We start from the raw sequence: 16,033 nt of genomic DNA, 5'->3' as shown, positions 1-16,033 counted from the left end.
AAGTAGAAGACTTCTGAGACATTATGATTAAATGCCTAATGAGTGCCTAATAACAAAGAAGTTAATACTGTAGGTGCAGTTGAAAGACAGTTGGAGTAATCAGCCAAAGCTTTATGGGGGCTGTTGAATTCAAGCTATATCTCAAAGGATGGGTAGAGTTTGCTGATGCAGGAGGGAAAAAGGCCTTGGTTTTTTTTTGTGCTAGTACAAGTGACTCTGTAGGCAAAATAGGTTTTCTTATTCTTATCTATTTATTTATTGACATTCTTGTATTTATCCATCTGTTTGTCTATTCAGTGACATATTTATTAATTTATTTATATATTCATTGATTTATTTCTTTATTCTGTTTCTCTATTCATTTATCTATTTATACATTCATTTTTTGTTTTGTTTGTTTATGTGTAAATAGAGCTTGTCACTAGGTGACTCTTAGCAGCTTATACTCTCCTTTCCACCACTGTACCACCTTCACTGCAGAACTTGAAAGGAACCTGAGAGCCTGTGGCACAAGGGTTTGGTCCATGAGTGTGATCATTGTCAATAGCGTGACCAGGGAGTGTTTGAAAGCTATTAGCCCTAGTGACTTGAATTCAACGGAATTCAGCTAGTAGGCGTTGTCTTAGCAACTCCTCATTTCTGCCTAGTTTCATCTTCCTGGCAGCCACTTTGTATCAGTCCTTCCCAGTCTAAACATTATTCTCCTGAGTAGAGAAAACAGAAGTAAAACGAGTGTTGAGTAGTTGTATCTTTCGTCTATTGTTCTTGATCATCTTCCTATTCAACCAGAGCAGCATTTTGATAGTTCTTATGATGTTCCTTTGGTTTCTAATATAGCTTTTAAAAAATAAATGTTTTAAATTTTTTTCCTTAACATACATCATTGCCTCAACTCATTCTGAGCTTTGATGGTTTTGATGCTATACTTATGGGGTTATCCTATTCCATTAAACGTGCTTTTTAAAAATATAAGGTACCGACTTTTGCGTCTTCTCTGCCACAAATTCAATCAAGGCTAGTCCTTTCTCTTTTAGATTATATTCACATTTTTTTAACCATCATTTATTAAGCACCTACCATGTGACAATCACAGTTAAAACACTTTACACATATATCTCATTTGATCCTTAAGACAACCTGGTATAGAATGGCAATTTCTCCTTGTCTGGTACATCATAGTGGCTTAATAAATGCTCATTATTTGATTGATCGGGTTTTGAAAGATAAAATTGTCATTAAGAAAAGTCAAGAAATTATTATATCTCTGTTTTTGGCAGAGAGAGCTCCAGGAGATATCTGGAGAATTGAGTTCTCCTAGTCCATCACTACATGGTTCTTTGGCATATTTGTTTTCTACACTTCTCGATTATTTATTCTTGTCCAGATGGTCTGCTATATACTCACAGAAATTATTGCTTTTGTTTCTGCCTTCACTGGAGCCTCACCCAAAAGCTCTCTGCCACACAAAGAGATATGGAAGCTGGAAGAAGAAGAAAAATCAGTAGACTTTTAGTCAGATAAGGACTGGGTTAAAATCTAGCATCTGACACTTATTAGATGTGTGCCCATAGGTGAATTACTTAATTTCTCTGGGTCTTAGTTTCCTTATAAGCAAAATGAGTATATTAGTTTTTGGATTTTTTCGCATACTTTTTCAATGTCCATTTTTATTCCTCTGGACTCTTTTATTCCTTCTATACTTTTCAATGAAGCTTCCATAGCTTTATCACAGTAATCAATCACATTCCAACTAATCTCAGTGACAATTGTGAGTTAACATTTGCCTCCTTGAATTAAGATGTCTAGTTTACCTTGAATATTACTCGTATTTTGTGCATTTGTTTAGAGACATGTGCTCTGAAGATTTTTGGAGGCAATGAATTGTTTTGTCATCTTTTTTCTTGTATAGTGTTTCCTGTGAATTACTAGTCATTCCTTCTATATTTAATTTGCTATTTTCTATTGCATCTAAAATTACATAGCTTTCTACTTTCCCTTCTCCTTTCAATTTTAAACCATCTGGGTGAGATTTAAAACATTCAGGACAAATATATTTTATTGACCTAATTTTTTGATCCTCACTAGGTGTACTCCATTCTTTGCCAAGAACACATGATCCCCACATTTAAAGTTGTGGTCTACACAATAAAAATCCCATTTTCAGGCACATGTTTTTTAAACTGGATGTTCTGAAGCACCTATTTTCAGTCAGCAACAATATGGATAATACCAGTTGTCTTCCCAAGGCCTTCAGGTTTTGTTTTTTTTTTGCATAGGATTTCAAAATTCCTAGCTTTGCTGTCTCTTTTTTCTCTGCCAGTATTGCTTGTCCCTGTATGAATTATCAGATAAAGTTTGACAAGTCTTGGTAGGCTCTCTACCAAATCCTGAATACATGCCAAGAGCTTTTTCTATTGTTCATGTCAACTTGACAAATAACTGCTTTATATTGCTCATCAGAGAGTGACCAACCTCTACTTCTTCCTGCTATTATTGCTAGATAACTTGTCTCCTGATAGAACCTGTTAATCCACATCATTATTCCTTGGAGTACCAGAAGCTTCTTCCTTTGGAGAGTATCCATCTTCCTCCTTGAAAGAAAGAGCCTTATTGCAATTACTTAGCTTTAAATGTCCAGTCATCCTCCCTATCCCTTTGTCACATATACTACTTTCTGTCCTACTGGCAGAGGTTAAGATTCCTCTCTGGTTTTGGATGTGTATCTATTGGCACACCATAACAAAAACACAATTCAGTTTTCTCAAATATAAAATGAGGAGGTTGGATCTAGATGACAAAAAAATCCACATTTATGTTACAAGCAATATCCTCAGTTATTTTTATTGGTAGCTTCGTGATGAACTCTTTATGGCAAATGTCAACCCGGCAAGTCATGAGCAAGATTCAGTTAATTTGTCTCAAGTTTGCCTCTTACCGTCACCATCCATAACATCATGCTAACTCACTTAACAGCTTTGGAGTAGTAATTAGCATATTTTGCCAAATCCTAATGCAAATAGAAGCTGCTCAAGGTTGTCTTCTGTGCAAATAATACAATGACAAAGGAAGACTCTAATAAAATCTAATTACCTATCTTTTCTGCTTTCATTCTACTGATACACTCTACTTATTTACTTCTACTTTCCTGCTCACAGTGTTCTTAAGACATTCTGCCAGATCTTGATATCACAGAATTGTGGATGGTGATGGCAAGACACAAGCCCGTGCCAAATAAATTAATCCTAGCTTATATGGTGCAAATGTCAGAAGATCTGAGTTTAAAACTGCCTTTATCACATATGATCTGTGACCAGGGGCAAATCATTTAAATTTTGTAGGGCTGTGTTTCCTCATCTGTAAAATGAAGAAGTTAGAGGAAGCAGTGTGGCATAGGTGAAAGACTAGTGGTTCTGGAGTCAAGGGACTTGGGTCCAAATCCTGCCTCTGACATTTATTACTTGTGTGAAACTGGACCACCTCACTTAACCTTCACAAGCCACAGTTTTTCCATCTATAAACGAAAGAATTGAATTTAATGACCACCATGGTCCCTTTCAGGCTTAGATCCTTTATCCTATGGTCTTTTTAGTATTCAATAATAAAGCCCAGAGTCAAGAGTTTAGTATAAAATTTAGATGAAAATAAGTGCCATTGACTATTACAATTCTGATTATTTTTCTTCTCTCCTTCCTTTCCACCTCTTTGGTGGTTAGTGTTTTGGCTTACTGGGAGTGAATGGAGCTGGGAAAAGTACAACATTCAAAATGCTGACTGGTGATATCACTCCATCTTCAGGATATGCTGCCATAAGGAATTCAAGAGGGTAAATGAATATTTTTTCTCCCTTGAATTTATTTGTTCAAAAAATGTTAATGCAAGACCAGAGAAGCCCTAGCTCCTCCTCAGTCCTTTGAACTGGAGTCTAGGAAGGGTTTTTTCTTAGGGATTTACTATGTGCCTCTTTTTTCATTTTCAAGTCTCAGAGGAAAAATAAGCTTTCAAGCTTGAATGGATTAAGCTATTTAATATCATTTCATCTTGCCTGCCATGGGAAAAAGGCCTGAGTAGTGTTGTGGGATGGAGCAGAGGAAGTGTTTTCTTTTACAAGTCATTAGAGTACAGCTTTAAGATCAATTGGCTGGCCTATTCACAGATAAAATTATCCCAGGTGAGCCTGGAATAGATGGAGAAGCTTGTCCTGGTTACCTCTTCTTAGTTTCTTCCCCTCTTCTCTCCCCCTCAAAAAACAAATGAAAAAAGCAAACCTAAGCTAATGTTGTGAGAAAGGGACAGATGGATTCTTTTATGATTTCTACAAACACATTCAAAGCCACCTGAATATGCCCTATTATGTTTACTCTAGCACAAATGAATTGCATGTTTCTGAGGAGCTGGGGGTAAGCATTTCAAGGGCCTGCATATTGAAATTATATTATGAGAGCCATGGTCACTGTACAATCCCTGAAATTTGATGAATAATTAGCAAATCCTGGATATGTTCTTTACTTTCACAGTCATGGTTTCTTGCTCAGTTTTCCAGGGCCTTTCACTATCAGGCTTCAATGGATGTGGAATCTCATTAAGATGGGTATTTCCTTGCAATGAGTAATTAATCCATCTTTGCCTTTTCATCCCATGCTCATTTTCTTCCATGGCTCCTCTATAGAGCAACCACCCAATGTGTTGGACCTGGGTGGCACAATGGATAGAGTTTTGGGCTGAAATCCTGCCATAGACACTTACTACCCATGTAACCCTGGGCAAGTCACTTTATCTACCTCAGGCTCAATTTTCTTATCTGTAAAATAGGTATAATAATAATACCTACCACTCAAGGTTGTTGTGAGGATCAAATAGCGAAATTCAAAAGTGTTATAAATGTTGGAGGTTTTCCACTGTAGTTTTACATTTCATGAGGAGCCAAGTAATACTTATTCTGTGTCTTTATTACCACTTACTCTCCACATACCCCTTTTCTGATTACATATTTCTTTATGGTATCCATTAAGCCATGCATGTGAGTCAAAATAAATGTGTTGTAATCTGTTTGTGCTAACTTGGTATTTTCCTACTACTCTTTGGGTGACCTTACACTTTAATTTTTCAGAGACTTTGGTATACTAGCATCTGCAGCCATGAAGCAACATTGGGAAAACATCAGTGTTAAAAAAGATGGACTTTTATTCTGGGGGTCAGCTTTAAAAGCAGGATATAAATCCAGTTCTTTTTCCTCTTATTCAATTCTGGACCAGAGGTGTTGACAACCTTTTGGTTACCTCAAGATAGAGCTAACTACATCTGAAGAAGATGTTACAATCTGGGAAAATGTGGTGATGGTGAGGAAGACAGAGTTGAATTTTAAAAAGAAAGGGTCTAAGGGAGTATGATCATGAAATATCATAATAATAGCTTACATTTGTAGCCCTCTTCAGATAAGAAACACTTCATATTTGTTATTTAAGTACCAGAGCAAAAATTTTATGTAGATACTGTTAAAAATCTACAGCAACAAAAGTCAGCTGCCCTCTTAAAGAGCTTACAATGTAATTGCCATGTACAGTAGATACACATCCAAAGTGAACAGGAGGGACTGTATTACAAGCTATAACTGGAAAAATTTGGTTCCTCCATCTAATCAATCAATTAACCAATTAATCCACTAACATTTATTAAGTGGCTACCATAATAGGCAGATACTATACTAAGTGCTGGAGTTACAAAGACCGAGGCCAAACAATGCCTGACCTCAACTCAGGGAACTTAGATTCTATTGGGGTGTGTGTGTATGTGCATTTAATTTTTTTTTCTGAAATAACTCCACATGAGAAGAAAAATTAACTAAGTGCCAGACACTGTCCTAAGTGCTAGAGAGGCAGACAAGGTGAAGAAAGGGGCACAAAACAAAATTCCCTTGTGAAGTAAGTAGTCCTCGTAGCTTCCTCATATGACAGATGAGGGGATTGAGATTTAGAGAGAGTAAATCATTTGCCAAGGTCACACAAATGGTTCCTGACAAAGATGGGCTACAGCTTAGGTCTTTGACTCCTCTTCCAGTGTTGCTATCGTGCTAGCTTGCGAGGTTGTCTTGTTTTTTGTCTTATGTGTGCATTTACTTTTTCAACAGCACCACACCTACCTATAGAAGTTAACTCTAAAAGAGAAGGGACTCAACTAGCATCTTAATCAGATAGTTTCTTGTAAGAAGTAGGAAAAGAATCTTTAAAATTAATCAAACAACAAGACTTTATTAGGTGCTGAATAAACCGTGCATTGTGCTAGGAGACTATAATACAAGGAAAAAAATGAAATAATCTTTGATCACAAGAAGCTTACATTCTATTGAAAGACTGGGATGACCTGTGTGTGAATTTCTTTTTCATTTGATCAGTTCTGTGATTTCACCCATGTCTGGAATTACTGGTGACATGAGGAATTTCCTTTCCCAATGCTGATTGTTTCCTGCTTTATAGTGAATTGCCTGGAGCACTGAGATGTTAAATGACTTGATCAGGGTCACACAGCCAATTTGTGCCAGAGGTTAGACTTGACCAGGTTTTACTGACTCTTAGACCTTTTTTTCTATCCCCTCTGACTCACCTGCTAATTAGCTAGGACTTTGTATTTTTTTTAAAGGAATTAAGGGAAAAAGAGAGATAAAGAAGGAAAAAAGGGAAGAAAAAAAGGAGGGAAGGAAGAAAGAAAAGAAAAGGTACATTTTAGAAAATAGGTAGAAAACAAGGGCCCCTAAATGGATAATTATGAGGTGACTTTCTTATGTTAGTGTGTAAGGAGAAAGGTGCTGACCACAGGAGTCACTAAAGACAAATTCACTGGTGCGAGGGGGAGGGAACTAGAAACAGTAGCTAGTTTGGAAATGGAACAAGTAACACTCTAAGAGGACATTGTTCAAGCTGAGGGCATTTCCTAGAATAAGGATTAAGCCATACCATGTGTTACCTGAGTAGTCAGGCTTTCTGGAGACCTTTCTAAGTTAGGTTTTCTTATTTATCAGTCTCTGACTATAGCGGTGAGACATTCACCAAGTTAAATGGAAAGGCTGGAAGAAGAAAATGTGAAAACGTGGTACTTAACACCTTTCTCAGTGATCATTTTATAGTTTGCTTTTTTTTTTAATTCTTAGAATTCTTTAGGGACTGTTGTTTCCAAATTGACTTGTGAGTCATAGCATCAAAGGAAAATGATTATACAAAATGATGATGCATGACATACCCAGTTTACCTACCCAGTTATTTTAAGTACTTCAGGTAAGGCTAGTGTACCATGAAAAATCAGTAGGCTGTTCCTTTTTCCCGCTGAACAGAAGCAGCATTAAGAAACTTATACTAAGCACCACTGCCTCTGTAATTTACAGTTACATTTGAAATATCAGAAGTAAGTAGCATTTTTAAAGATATTTCCTTATTAATCTCTTAAATAAATTCATTGATGAACATTATAGTACAACAGATTCAAAGCATTATGCTAGCAGATTTCCAGAGGGTGAGGCCCTGTCTACATAATGTCAAATATCCTCCACAGATGCAGGGAAAAAAAAGCAACCAGTTTTCCTGTTACTTTGTGTAAAACAAGTGATGATAGGCATCTACATATTTGAAGTTATCCCCAGTGTCTGATAATTATTTTCGATATTTGGAAATTATATTAGAGAGCTCTCATGTAAACAAAACATCAGAAAAACAGATTGCATTTTTAAAATTTTCACCTAGATAATTTGGCATTATGCCAACATGATGTCTGATACATTTTAGATCTCTGTGTGACTTATGAAGTGCTTTTGGGGAAAAAGAAAAGTCCTTCATAAATTATTAGTTAAATTAGTTTGCAGAAGCAGCATAGAATAATGCATATTATTGTGTTTGGAGTCATTTTGTTGTTTAGTCATTTGGGTTTTTCTTGGAAAAGATGCTAAAGTGGTTTGTCATTTCCTTCTCCACCTTATTTTACAGATGAAGAAACTGAGGCAAACAGCATTAGGTGACTTGGCTAGGGTCATCCAGCTAGTAAGTATCTGAGGCCAGATTTGAATTTAGGTCCTCCTGACTCCAGGCCCAGAGCCCTATCCACTGCACTACCCAGATGCCCTTACAGTCAGTCAACATAAGTCCAAAACTTGCCTCATGCTTAGGGCTAGTGTCATTTAACCTTTTTCCAACCCTGAAGCAAGTTCCTAGGACTCATCTAAGAACAGCAGAATTTGAATAAAAAGTTCTGCATTCAAATTCTAACTCTACTCTTTATTTATATTGTCTCAGAAAAGAGATCTGAAACTCTCCCTCAGTTCTCTGCTTTATAAAAATGACGTAATTGTATTAAATGACCTCCAAGATCCCTTTAAGCTCTAAATCTATAATTCTGTGATCTACTAGTGAATAGATAGAAATTTGCATAAATGGAAATAATTCCTTCATGAAAGTTTCCATATGCTGAGGCAATCACCAATCCTTCACATATTCCTAAATTTTTAATTTAACACACATTAAATCAGATTTAAAAATAGTATTTCAAGATACATCTTTCTTTTATGATAAAGCTCACAATGCCAAAAGAATTACTATTATCTTTCTTAAATATATTTTTACACTCATGCCATTTAAGAACAAAGACAACTAAAATCAATCAGTATCCTTTGTTCTCTTTTGTGGGCAATCACATTTCAGGTTCCTTGTAACTCTGGAAGATTAATTTTCTCCTCCATTGTCATCAATCACATGGTTCTTCTTGGTTCCCAGTTGTTAATGGAATATTGGAGAGTAGGTTATTAATTGCCAGGTGCTGTGAAGGTTTTGCTGATTCTTTGATAAGCATAACTTGCAGTCCAGAATAGGTGAATTTTAAAGATGTTCCAATGCAATTATTTTACCTTAATGAAACTAAATGAATAATCCACCGACCTTCCATCCCTGCCAATGTGTCTGCATTAAATACTAATCTGTCAATAGATGATGAAGATTTCCTTTCCTTCTCATAGAAGGATGCAGATAAATTAAATTTCAGATTAGAAAAATGCTTTGGCGATTTGTTATCAGTGAACATTTTTATTAAGTGCTCACTGTGTGCTAAAAACTATGCTAAATGCTAGGGATTGACAAAAAAGGCAAAAATGTGGGTACCTTCTTGCCCTCTAATTGCTCACATTCTCATAGGGGAGACAACTTGCAGACAACTATGTATATACAAGATACAGGCAGTGTAAATGGAAGCGGTATTTGGTGGGAAGGTGAAGACTGCCAAAGGCCTTGGTGGTATTTGAGCTGAATTGTGAAGCAACCAGGGAAGCCAGAAGCAGGAAGTGAGAAGGAGAGCATTCCAGGCATGAGGTACAGACAGTGTAAAGACTGGGAGGGAAGAGATGGACTGTTATAGGTGAGGAAAAGTGAGCAAGAAGGTCAGTGTCCTCTGGATTGTTGGGGAGGTGATGGTGACATGGTCAGACAGACCTGTGTTTTAGGAAAGTCACTTTGGCAGCTGAGCAGAGAACACAATTCTTTAAACATTTAATAAGAAGCTACTACATGTACAGCATTGTGTTAGATGCTGGGAAGATAAAGATGGAATGGTGGGGATATACCTAGGAAAGTGACAGTCTGTCTTCCTAAAGAGCTTACAGTTAAGTAGCTGAGTGAGACTGGCTAATTTTTAAGTTATATTATTTCCTAGTTTGTTCAAGTGCTTACTTGAACAATAAAACTTCATTAATTTGGACCACAATAATTGGGAATTTGTGACCTTTTGTTCTGGATTAGGCTAAATTTTACTTGTTATTTTCTTTGAAAAAAGGGGTCTGCTAAAAAATGAAAAACATAAACAAGTAGCTCCCTATTTCAGAGGGAGAAAACGTCCTTTATTTTTATATAAATGGATGTTAGTGGAAAGATCACTGGATTTACTAACTATATGATCCCAGGGAAGCCATTTAATTTCTGGGAATTTCTTTAAAACTCTAAAATGCAAAATAATGTTTCACTCCTGATCTCACGGTGGTGTTGCGGGGAAGTGCCTTGTACACCATAGTTGTTTTTAAATATGCTATCATTATCATTCAGTTCACAAGATCATAGAAGCACTGAGTTGGAAAAGACTGAGTCCAAGTGGTATCTGAACAAAAATCTTCTGTACAACATTCATAACAAAGTATGATTCTGTTTTTATTTGAAAAGTTAAAATGAGAAGGAACACATTACCTCTTGTGGCTGTCCTTTCCACTTTTGGACATTCTAGGGACAGGGATAGGAATTGGACCTGTAATTTCATTGCTATAGGGAACTCTCCAGGAAAGAAAATTCCCTTTACCAGTTTAGGTTGGCATTTTCTCTGTAAATTGTAGGCTTGCTCAGGGTCACACAGCTAGTAAATGTCTGAGGCTGTATTTGAACTCAGGTCTTCCTGACTCCAGCTCTGGCATTCTATCCATTGTGCCTCCTAGCTGTCCTCTAATTATAAGGTGTGTTTCTATGACCACTTCCTCTAATTTCATTTATTGTTGTTATTGTTCAGTTGTTTCAGTAGTGTCCAACTCTTCATGACCCCTTTTGGAGTTTTCTTGACAAAGATACTAGAGTGATTTGCAATTTCCTTCTCCAGCTCTTTTTACAAATGAGAAACTGAAGCAAACAGGGTTAAGTGGCTTGCCCAGGGTTACACAGCTAGTAAGTGTCTGAGGCCAGATTTAAACTCAGGAAGGTGAGTCTTCCTGACTTCAGGCACAGCACTCTATCCATTGCACCACCTAATTCCTTTGCAAAGAGCAAGGCACCCAAAAGATATTTGGTGAATAGGGGGGAAAATTGCTGTCATGAGGAAGATGGATTGTTTTGCTTGTGACTATAGGACAGAACAAGAAGTATTGGAATGAAGTTTCAGAAAGGTAGTTTGTGAACTTAAGAAAAATTTGCCATGAAGAAGCAAAGAATGGAGAGCTACCTGGAAGGTAGAAAGACCTGGTTTCACATCCTATACTTTGGCTGCATTACCTGGGGAGTTCATTTAACTACTCAGTGCCCTAGGTAATTCTGCAAATCTATAAGTTACAGAGAAGGTGTCATCTTGCACCAGTGAAATCACATGCCGAGTCAGAAAGCCCTGAATTCAAATTTGGCCTCAGACACATACTAATGTGACCCTGGAAAAGTCACATAACTCTGTTTGCCTTACTTCTCTCATATGTAAAATGAGTTGGAGAAAGAAATGGCAAACCAGTCCAGCCTGTTTGCCAAGAGAACACCAAAGGGGTCAAAAAGAGTCAGATATGACTGAAAATGACTAAGCAACTACAGTATTTGCAAAACATTATAATCATGATGATGCGGTTTAGGGGTTCTTGGGTCCTGGGACCCCAAAATCACAATACACGGGTCCTGCCTGAAAGAATTTGACCCAAGCCTTCTTTCAGCCAAAAACAAGGTTTATTAGAACATCCATAATATTGGGCAGACTCTTAAGGAGTTTGAACATTAGTAAGCTATTGGCTTATTGGCTAGATTATAAGAATCTAAGCAGTGGCTAGATTTCAGGACTGAGCATTTTAATGGAGACAAGATGGACCTTATATACAGAAAGACTATGGGAGGGATCTAGGAGTGGATCTGAATGAGAGTGGCCAGTAAGCTGGGTTGAACAGGACTCCTGGGACCTGGACAATGGAGCCTAGCTAGGATTAAGTGTGGGAAATGGCCAGGGGCCATAGGGAGGGCTAGGCTAGGTTAAGTGTAACAGAATTGGGAGATTGGGTATAGCCACAATGAAGGGCCAGTTGATAGGATTATAGCCTCAGGCTAATGCCAGAGATTTGGCCTTTTGGGAAAGTCCAGGATTTTTCCTTTTTGGGGTCTAGATCCCAACCTCATCAATGACAAGTACACAAATATTTTTAGCAGTTCAAATACCATACAGTGCTTAGCCCGGGTTTAGAACACATTCTAAGAAATCTCTTCAGTTCTGGTTGCTGCATTTTAGGAATGATATTGATAACCAGGAGAGATTCTAGGGGTAGGCAGCAAGGTTGGGGAAGGGCCTCAAGTTCCTGCCAAATGAGGATCGGTTGAACTATAGATGTTTCAAATGTGAAAGAGATGACTTAAGGAGGACATAGTAGTGGCCTTCAAGAATTAGGAAGGCAAAGGGGCAGTCAGGAGGACCTGAGTTCAAATCTGACCTCAGACACTTGACACTTACTAGCTGTGTGACCCTGGGCAAGTCACTTGACCCCATTGCCTAGCGCCCCCCCCAAAAAAAATGGGAAGGTAGTCCCATGGAGGAAGCATTGGACTTGGCCTGCTTAGCCCTAAAAAACAAAATTATGAACAGTGAGTAGAAGTTACAAAGAAACAAATTTAATTTGTCTGTGAGGGAAAAACAAAACTCCTGAAGTGATTGGTCTGTTCTAGGAAATAAGTGTATTCTTCTTCATAGGAAGCCTTCAGAAAAGGCCAGATGAACCCTTCTGAGGTATGGGAGAAAAGGTATTCTTGTTTAGCTATGGATTAGACTAGATGGCACCCAGATGTTTCTGGCTGAGATATTTTTGTTTTTCTAGGATTCTGAGGTTCTGTTTAGGAGCAATGAGAGAAAAGACATCACTGTTAGTGTTGTGTGTTTCAGATGATTTTGTGTATATTTATACCCATGAATGGGTGTAGAGAACATTTAACATTTTGAAATGGAATTAGGTTATGCCAGAGTTATCTAAGGGGTTAGGAGCTCTTCCTACACGCATAGAAGTAAAGTACCCAATTTAATAGTTCATGCAGGTAAAGGAATGAGACCTTTGAAAGGAAGAATATATTACTGGTTTCTTCCTCCTAAGTTGGGCTCTCTCCCTTATGATTCCATTTCATTATTTTGCTAAATAATTTTAAAATGTAAATCAAATAGCTCTACTTAAAGAGAAAGAAGAAAAAGTCTTCATTAACATAATGGCCTGCATGTCCCTTATTGGGCTGCATATCAGTTTAATTAGTTTAATTATAACAAAATCACAGTTACATTAATTATATTTTTAACCTTGATTATTTGTAATGTTAATTGGGCATTGGAATTCACTGAATTAAGAGGGTAATTAGAAGCACAATGGAATTTTTAACTACTTGGAGAGATGTAGCATACTCTACTATTTAAAAAGTACGATTTTTATTGCTACCTCATTGAACCTCATTGTTTCTGTCAACCTGTTTCTGTCAACCGTGTCTTTATTTCTCTCCTGCTTCTCCTTTAAAGTTGAATGCCAATATGAAGATGACTTTTCTCTCTTCTTGGTTAATTTATGAATCTTCAAATATACATAAAATAGGGCTGAAAGTGGCACTAGAGCTTATGGACTGGTGAATAGACAAAGGTCTCAGGAATTCACTGTACTGCTAGAATGGTAATGATTTAATAGTTGACATTTATGTAGCTGTTTAAGGCTTATAAAGTACTTTCAAATGAATTTTCTCATTTGATCCTTGCAATAACTCTGTGATGGAGATGCTAGAGGTTATTATTATTTCCATTTTACAGAGAAGAATACTGAGTTATATAATTTATGTGATTTGACTAGTGTTGTACAACTGGTAAATGCCAGTAGCAGAATTCATACCTCCTCCTAACTCCCCGTTTGGTGATCTGACTTACTGCTTTCCTAGAATTTAACACCTTTTCTATAACTTGAGTGGACAGGAGCTTAACGTAGGCATGGAATTTTCACATATCTTTTTCTGTGCTAGGTGCATCCTGAACTAAATAATACTCCCTAATCAAATTCATTAGGAAGACATAAATACAGATGTCAACATTAGAAACATAATTTAACTTAATTGACCTATAGCACCAATAACTGAATAAAAACCGTAGACTTTCTAAGAACTGTGTGATTCTTAGTATGAGAAATGGGGTTCAGTCACTCTTTGGTAGGGTTAGGGGTTTAGCCCAAGTGTCCAGTCGTAACTCACTGCTCCCCTAGAAACATACCATGTGGAGTTCCAGCCTCCCTTAAGAAACAAAACTTAAACTGAAGTGAGCAAAGATGTTTATTTACGGTTCTTGCAAGAAGCAGGTGTGTGTGGTACCCCAAAAGGACCCACACTCTGACAGACACCAGAGCAAGCCTTTTATGCAGGTACTTCCTTTTTGTCCCTCCCTTCAGAGCCAGGATTGGTCCCTGCTCTTCTGGTTACAATCTTCCTGATACTCCCACTTCCTATTACTCTTTAACAAGTCTCTCCTCCCGCTAACATGAGATATGTGCCTACTTTGTGCTATTACTCCCCTCTAGGCAGAGAAGTTAGTATTAATGAGCCCATTACTGCATACACACTCTAAATAAAGCTTAACCTTGTCCTACTTCCAGCCTCTTTAACCAAACAACCAGTTTCATCCACTTTTAGCTGGTTCTAGAACCTCTGACCTAGAGTTACCTTTTCTTTCAATTTACTTATATGGAAATATAATTGTTTCTTACCTCTCACATTAGCAGCAAATTTCAGTTTTAGCTTCAAAAAAATCAGAATTTTACGAAGAGATCAGTTATGCTGATTGATGTAGCCCTGAACCTTTTAAGCTCTCTTTACTCTAATTTCTTTTCCCATTAAAATCTGTCACAGAATAAATGTGAATAACTAATAAAAGAGATAATAGCCCTAGAGAAATGCAAAATATTAAAGACATATGACTTGAATTTTTACACACAAATTAGTTCTATATATTAACTAATCACCATTAATATATATATCTATATGTGCATATATGTGTATATATGTCTCTCTTTTTAAGAGGCCTAAACATTTTATTTTCTTCTATGCCACATATAAATCATGGAATTAGAGTTATTTCAAATATAAACTTAATCCCTAGGGACAGCATAACACTTTCTAATTTGTGTTTCCTTCCCCTGTGATACGACTAAAGTCTTATTCAACAATTCAATGAACACATACTAAGTACTCATAATACCCAAGATATTATTGAAGTATGTATTTAAGTGCAGATTAGTTTTTTCCTTTCACAAAGCAAGTCTTTAATAAATGTTTATTGAATTGAATTATTAAGGCTATAATGATACTATTTTTTTCAAGCATTCTGAATTGTGAATTGATTGCTTTCTTTCAGTAAGTCACCATGCTAGGTACAATGGGAGGGGGGATAAAAGAGACAAATAACAAAGGCTTTGATCTTAGGGTGATTGTTGTTTAGTAGGGAAAATGCATATTATAAATAAGAAGAAGGTTGCCATTTCTAAAAGAAGTCCTACAGCATGAAGCAGAGTGTCCCAATGGGTGGAAAGTGCTTTGGGCTTTGAGTTAAAAAAAAAAAGTCAGACTCTTTGCTCTATCACTTAAAATCACTAAAGAACTCTGTGACTTTAGCTGAGTCAATGAAATTCTTTGAGCAATTTTCTCATTTGTGAAAATGGATATGATCTTTTTTTCATGGTAGAATATATCATAGATTTAGAGCTGGAAGAGACCTTAGAGGTCATTGAGTTAAATCCCTTCATTTTGCAGATGGGGAAACTGAAGCTTAGGTTAATAAGGTTCCAATGAAGATAATATATTTAAAGGACTTCATAATTAATCAACAAGCACTCATTAAATACTTACTTATACCTGTGAAATACTAGGTAAATGAAGTCTATTATAATTAAAGTTGAAGAATATATACATATAAGGTATATTCAGCCAGCTAATGCACTTCCTGTATTGGGGGAGGCTAAAGCTGATAGATGACTAGAGCTCAGGCATACTGAGCTTCAGCAGGGCTAAAGTTAGTCTGCTAACTTCACTAATACTGTACCAGGTCAGATCAGGAGACATGGTCTCAAAAAACCAAAATGTTTTCATCCCATATTCATTGCTGTAAGAGTGGGTGTCAGAGATTATTTAGAATTCAATACACTGTTGGTGTGATGTACCATGAGAAAAAAAGATGCAAGTTTATATTTGTTGCTGAATTAACTAGACTTGATCCACAGAATTTCAAATTTAGGAATAATTTTCATGCTTAAACAGATGGTGATAGTTTTGAATTTATGATAAAAGTC

The 16,033-nt window shown here is 36.8% G+C and overlaps 1 protein-coding gene across 1 annotated transcript in view; it reads left to right on the top strand.

Moving 5' to 3' along the window:
• The window catches only part of ABCA13 (ATP binding cassette subfamily A member 13), a 482,687-nt gene that overhangs the window by 351,170 nt on the left and 115,484 nt on the right, over positions 1–16,033 (top strand). The window contains 1 exon segment of the mRNA XM_078151686.1: positions 3,714–3,823. Within this exon segment, the coding sequence (XP_078007812.1) occupies positions 3,714–3,823 (110 nt within the window).

Source organism: Phascolarctos cinereus, unplaced genomic scaffold (genome assembly GCF_003287225.1).
Source record: "Phascolarctos cinereus isolate Bilbo 61053 unplaced genomic scaffold, phaCin_HiC Scaffold_4;HRSCAF=312, whole genome shotgun sequence".
NCBI classification, from domain to species: Eukaryota; Metazoa; Chordata; class Mammalia; order Diprotodontia; family Phascolarctidae; genus Phascolarctos; species Phascolarctos cinereus.
The sequence above is the reverse complement of the archived record's forward strand: the minus strand, read 5'-3'. Positions and strand labels throughout refer to the sequence as shown.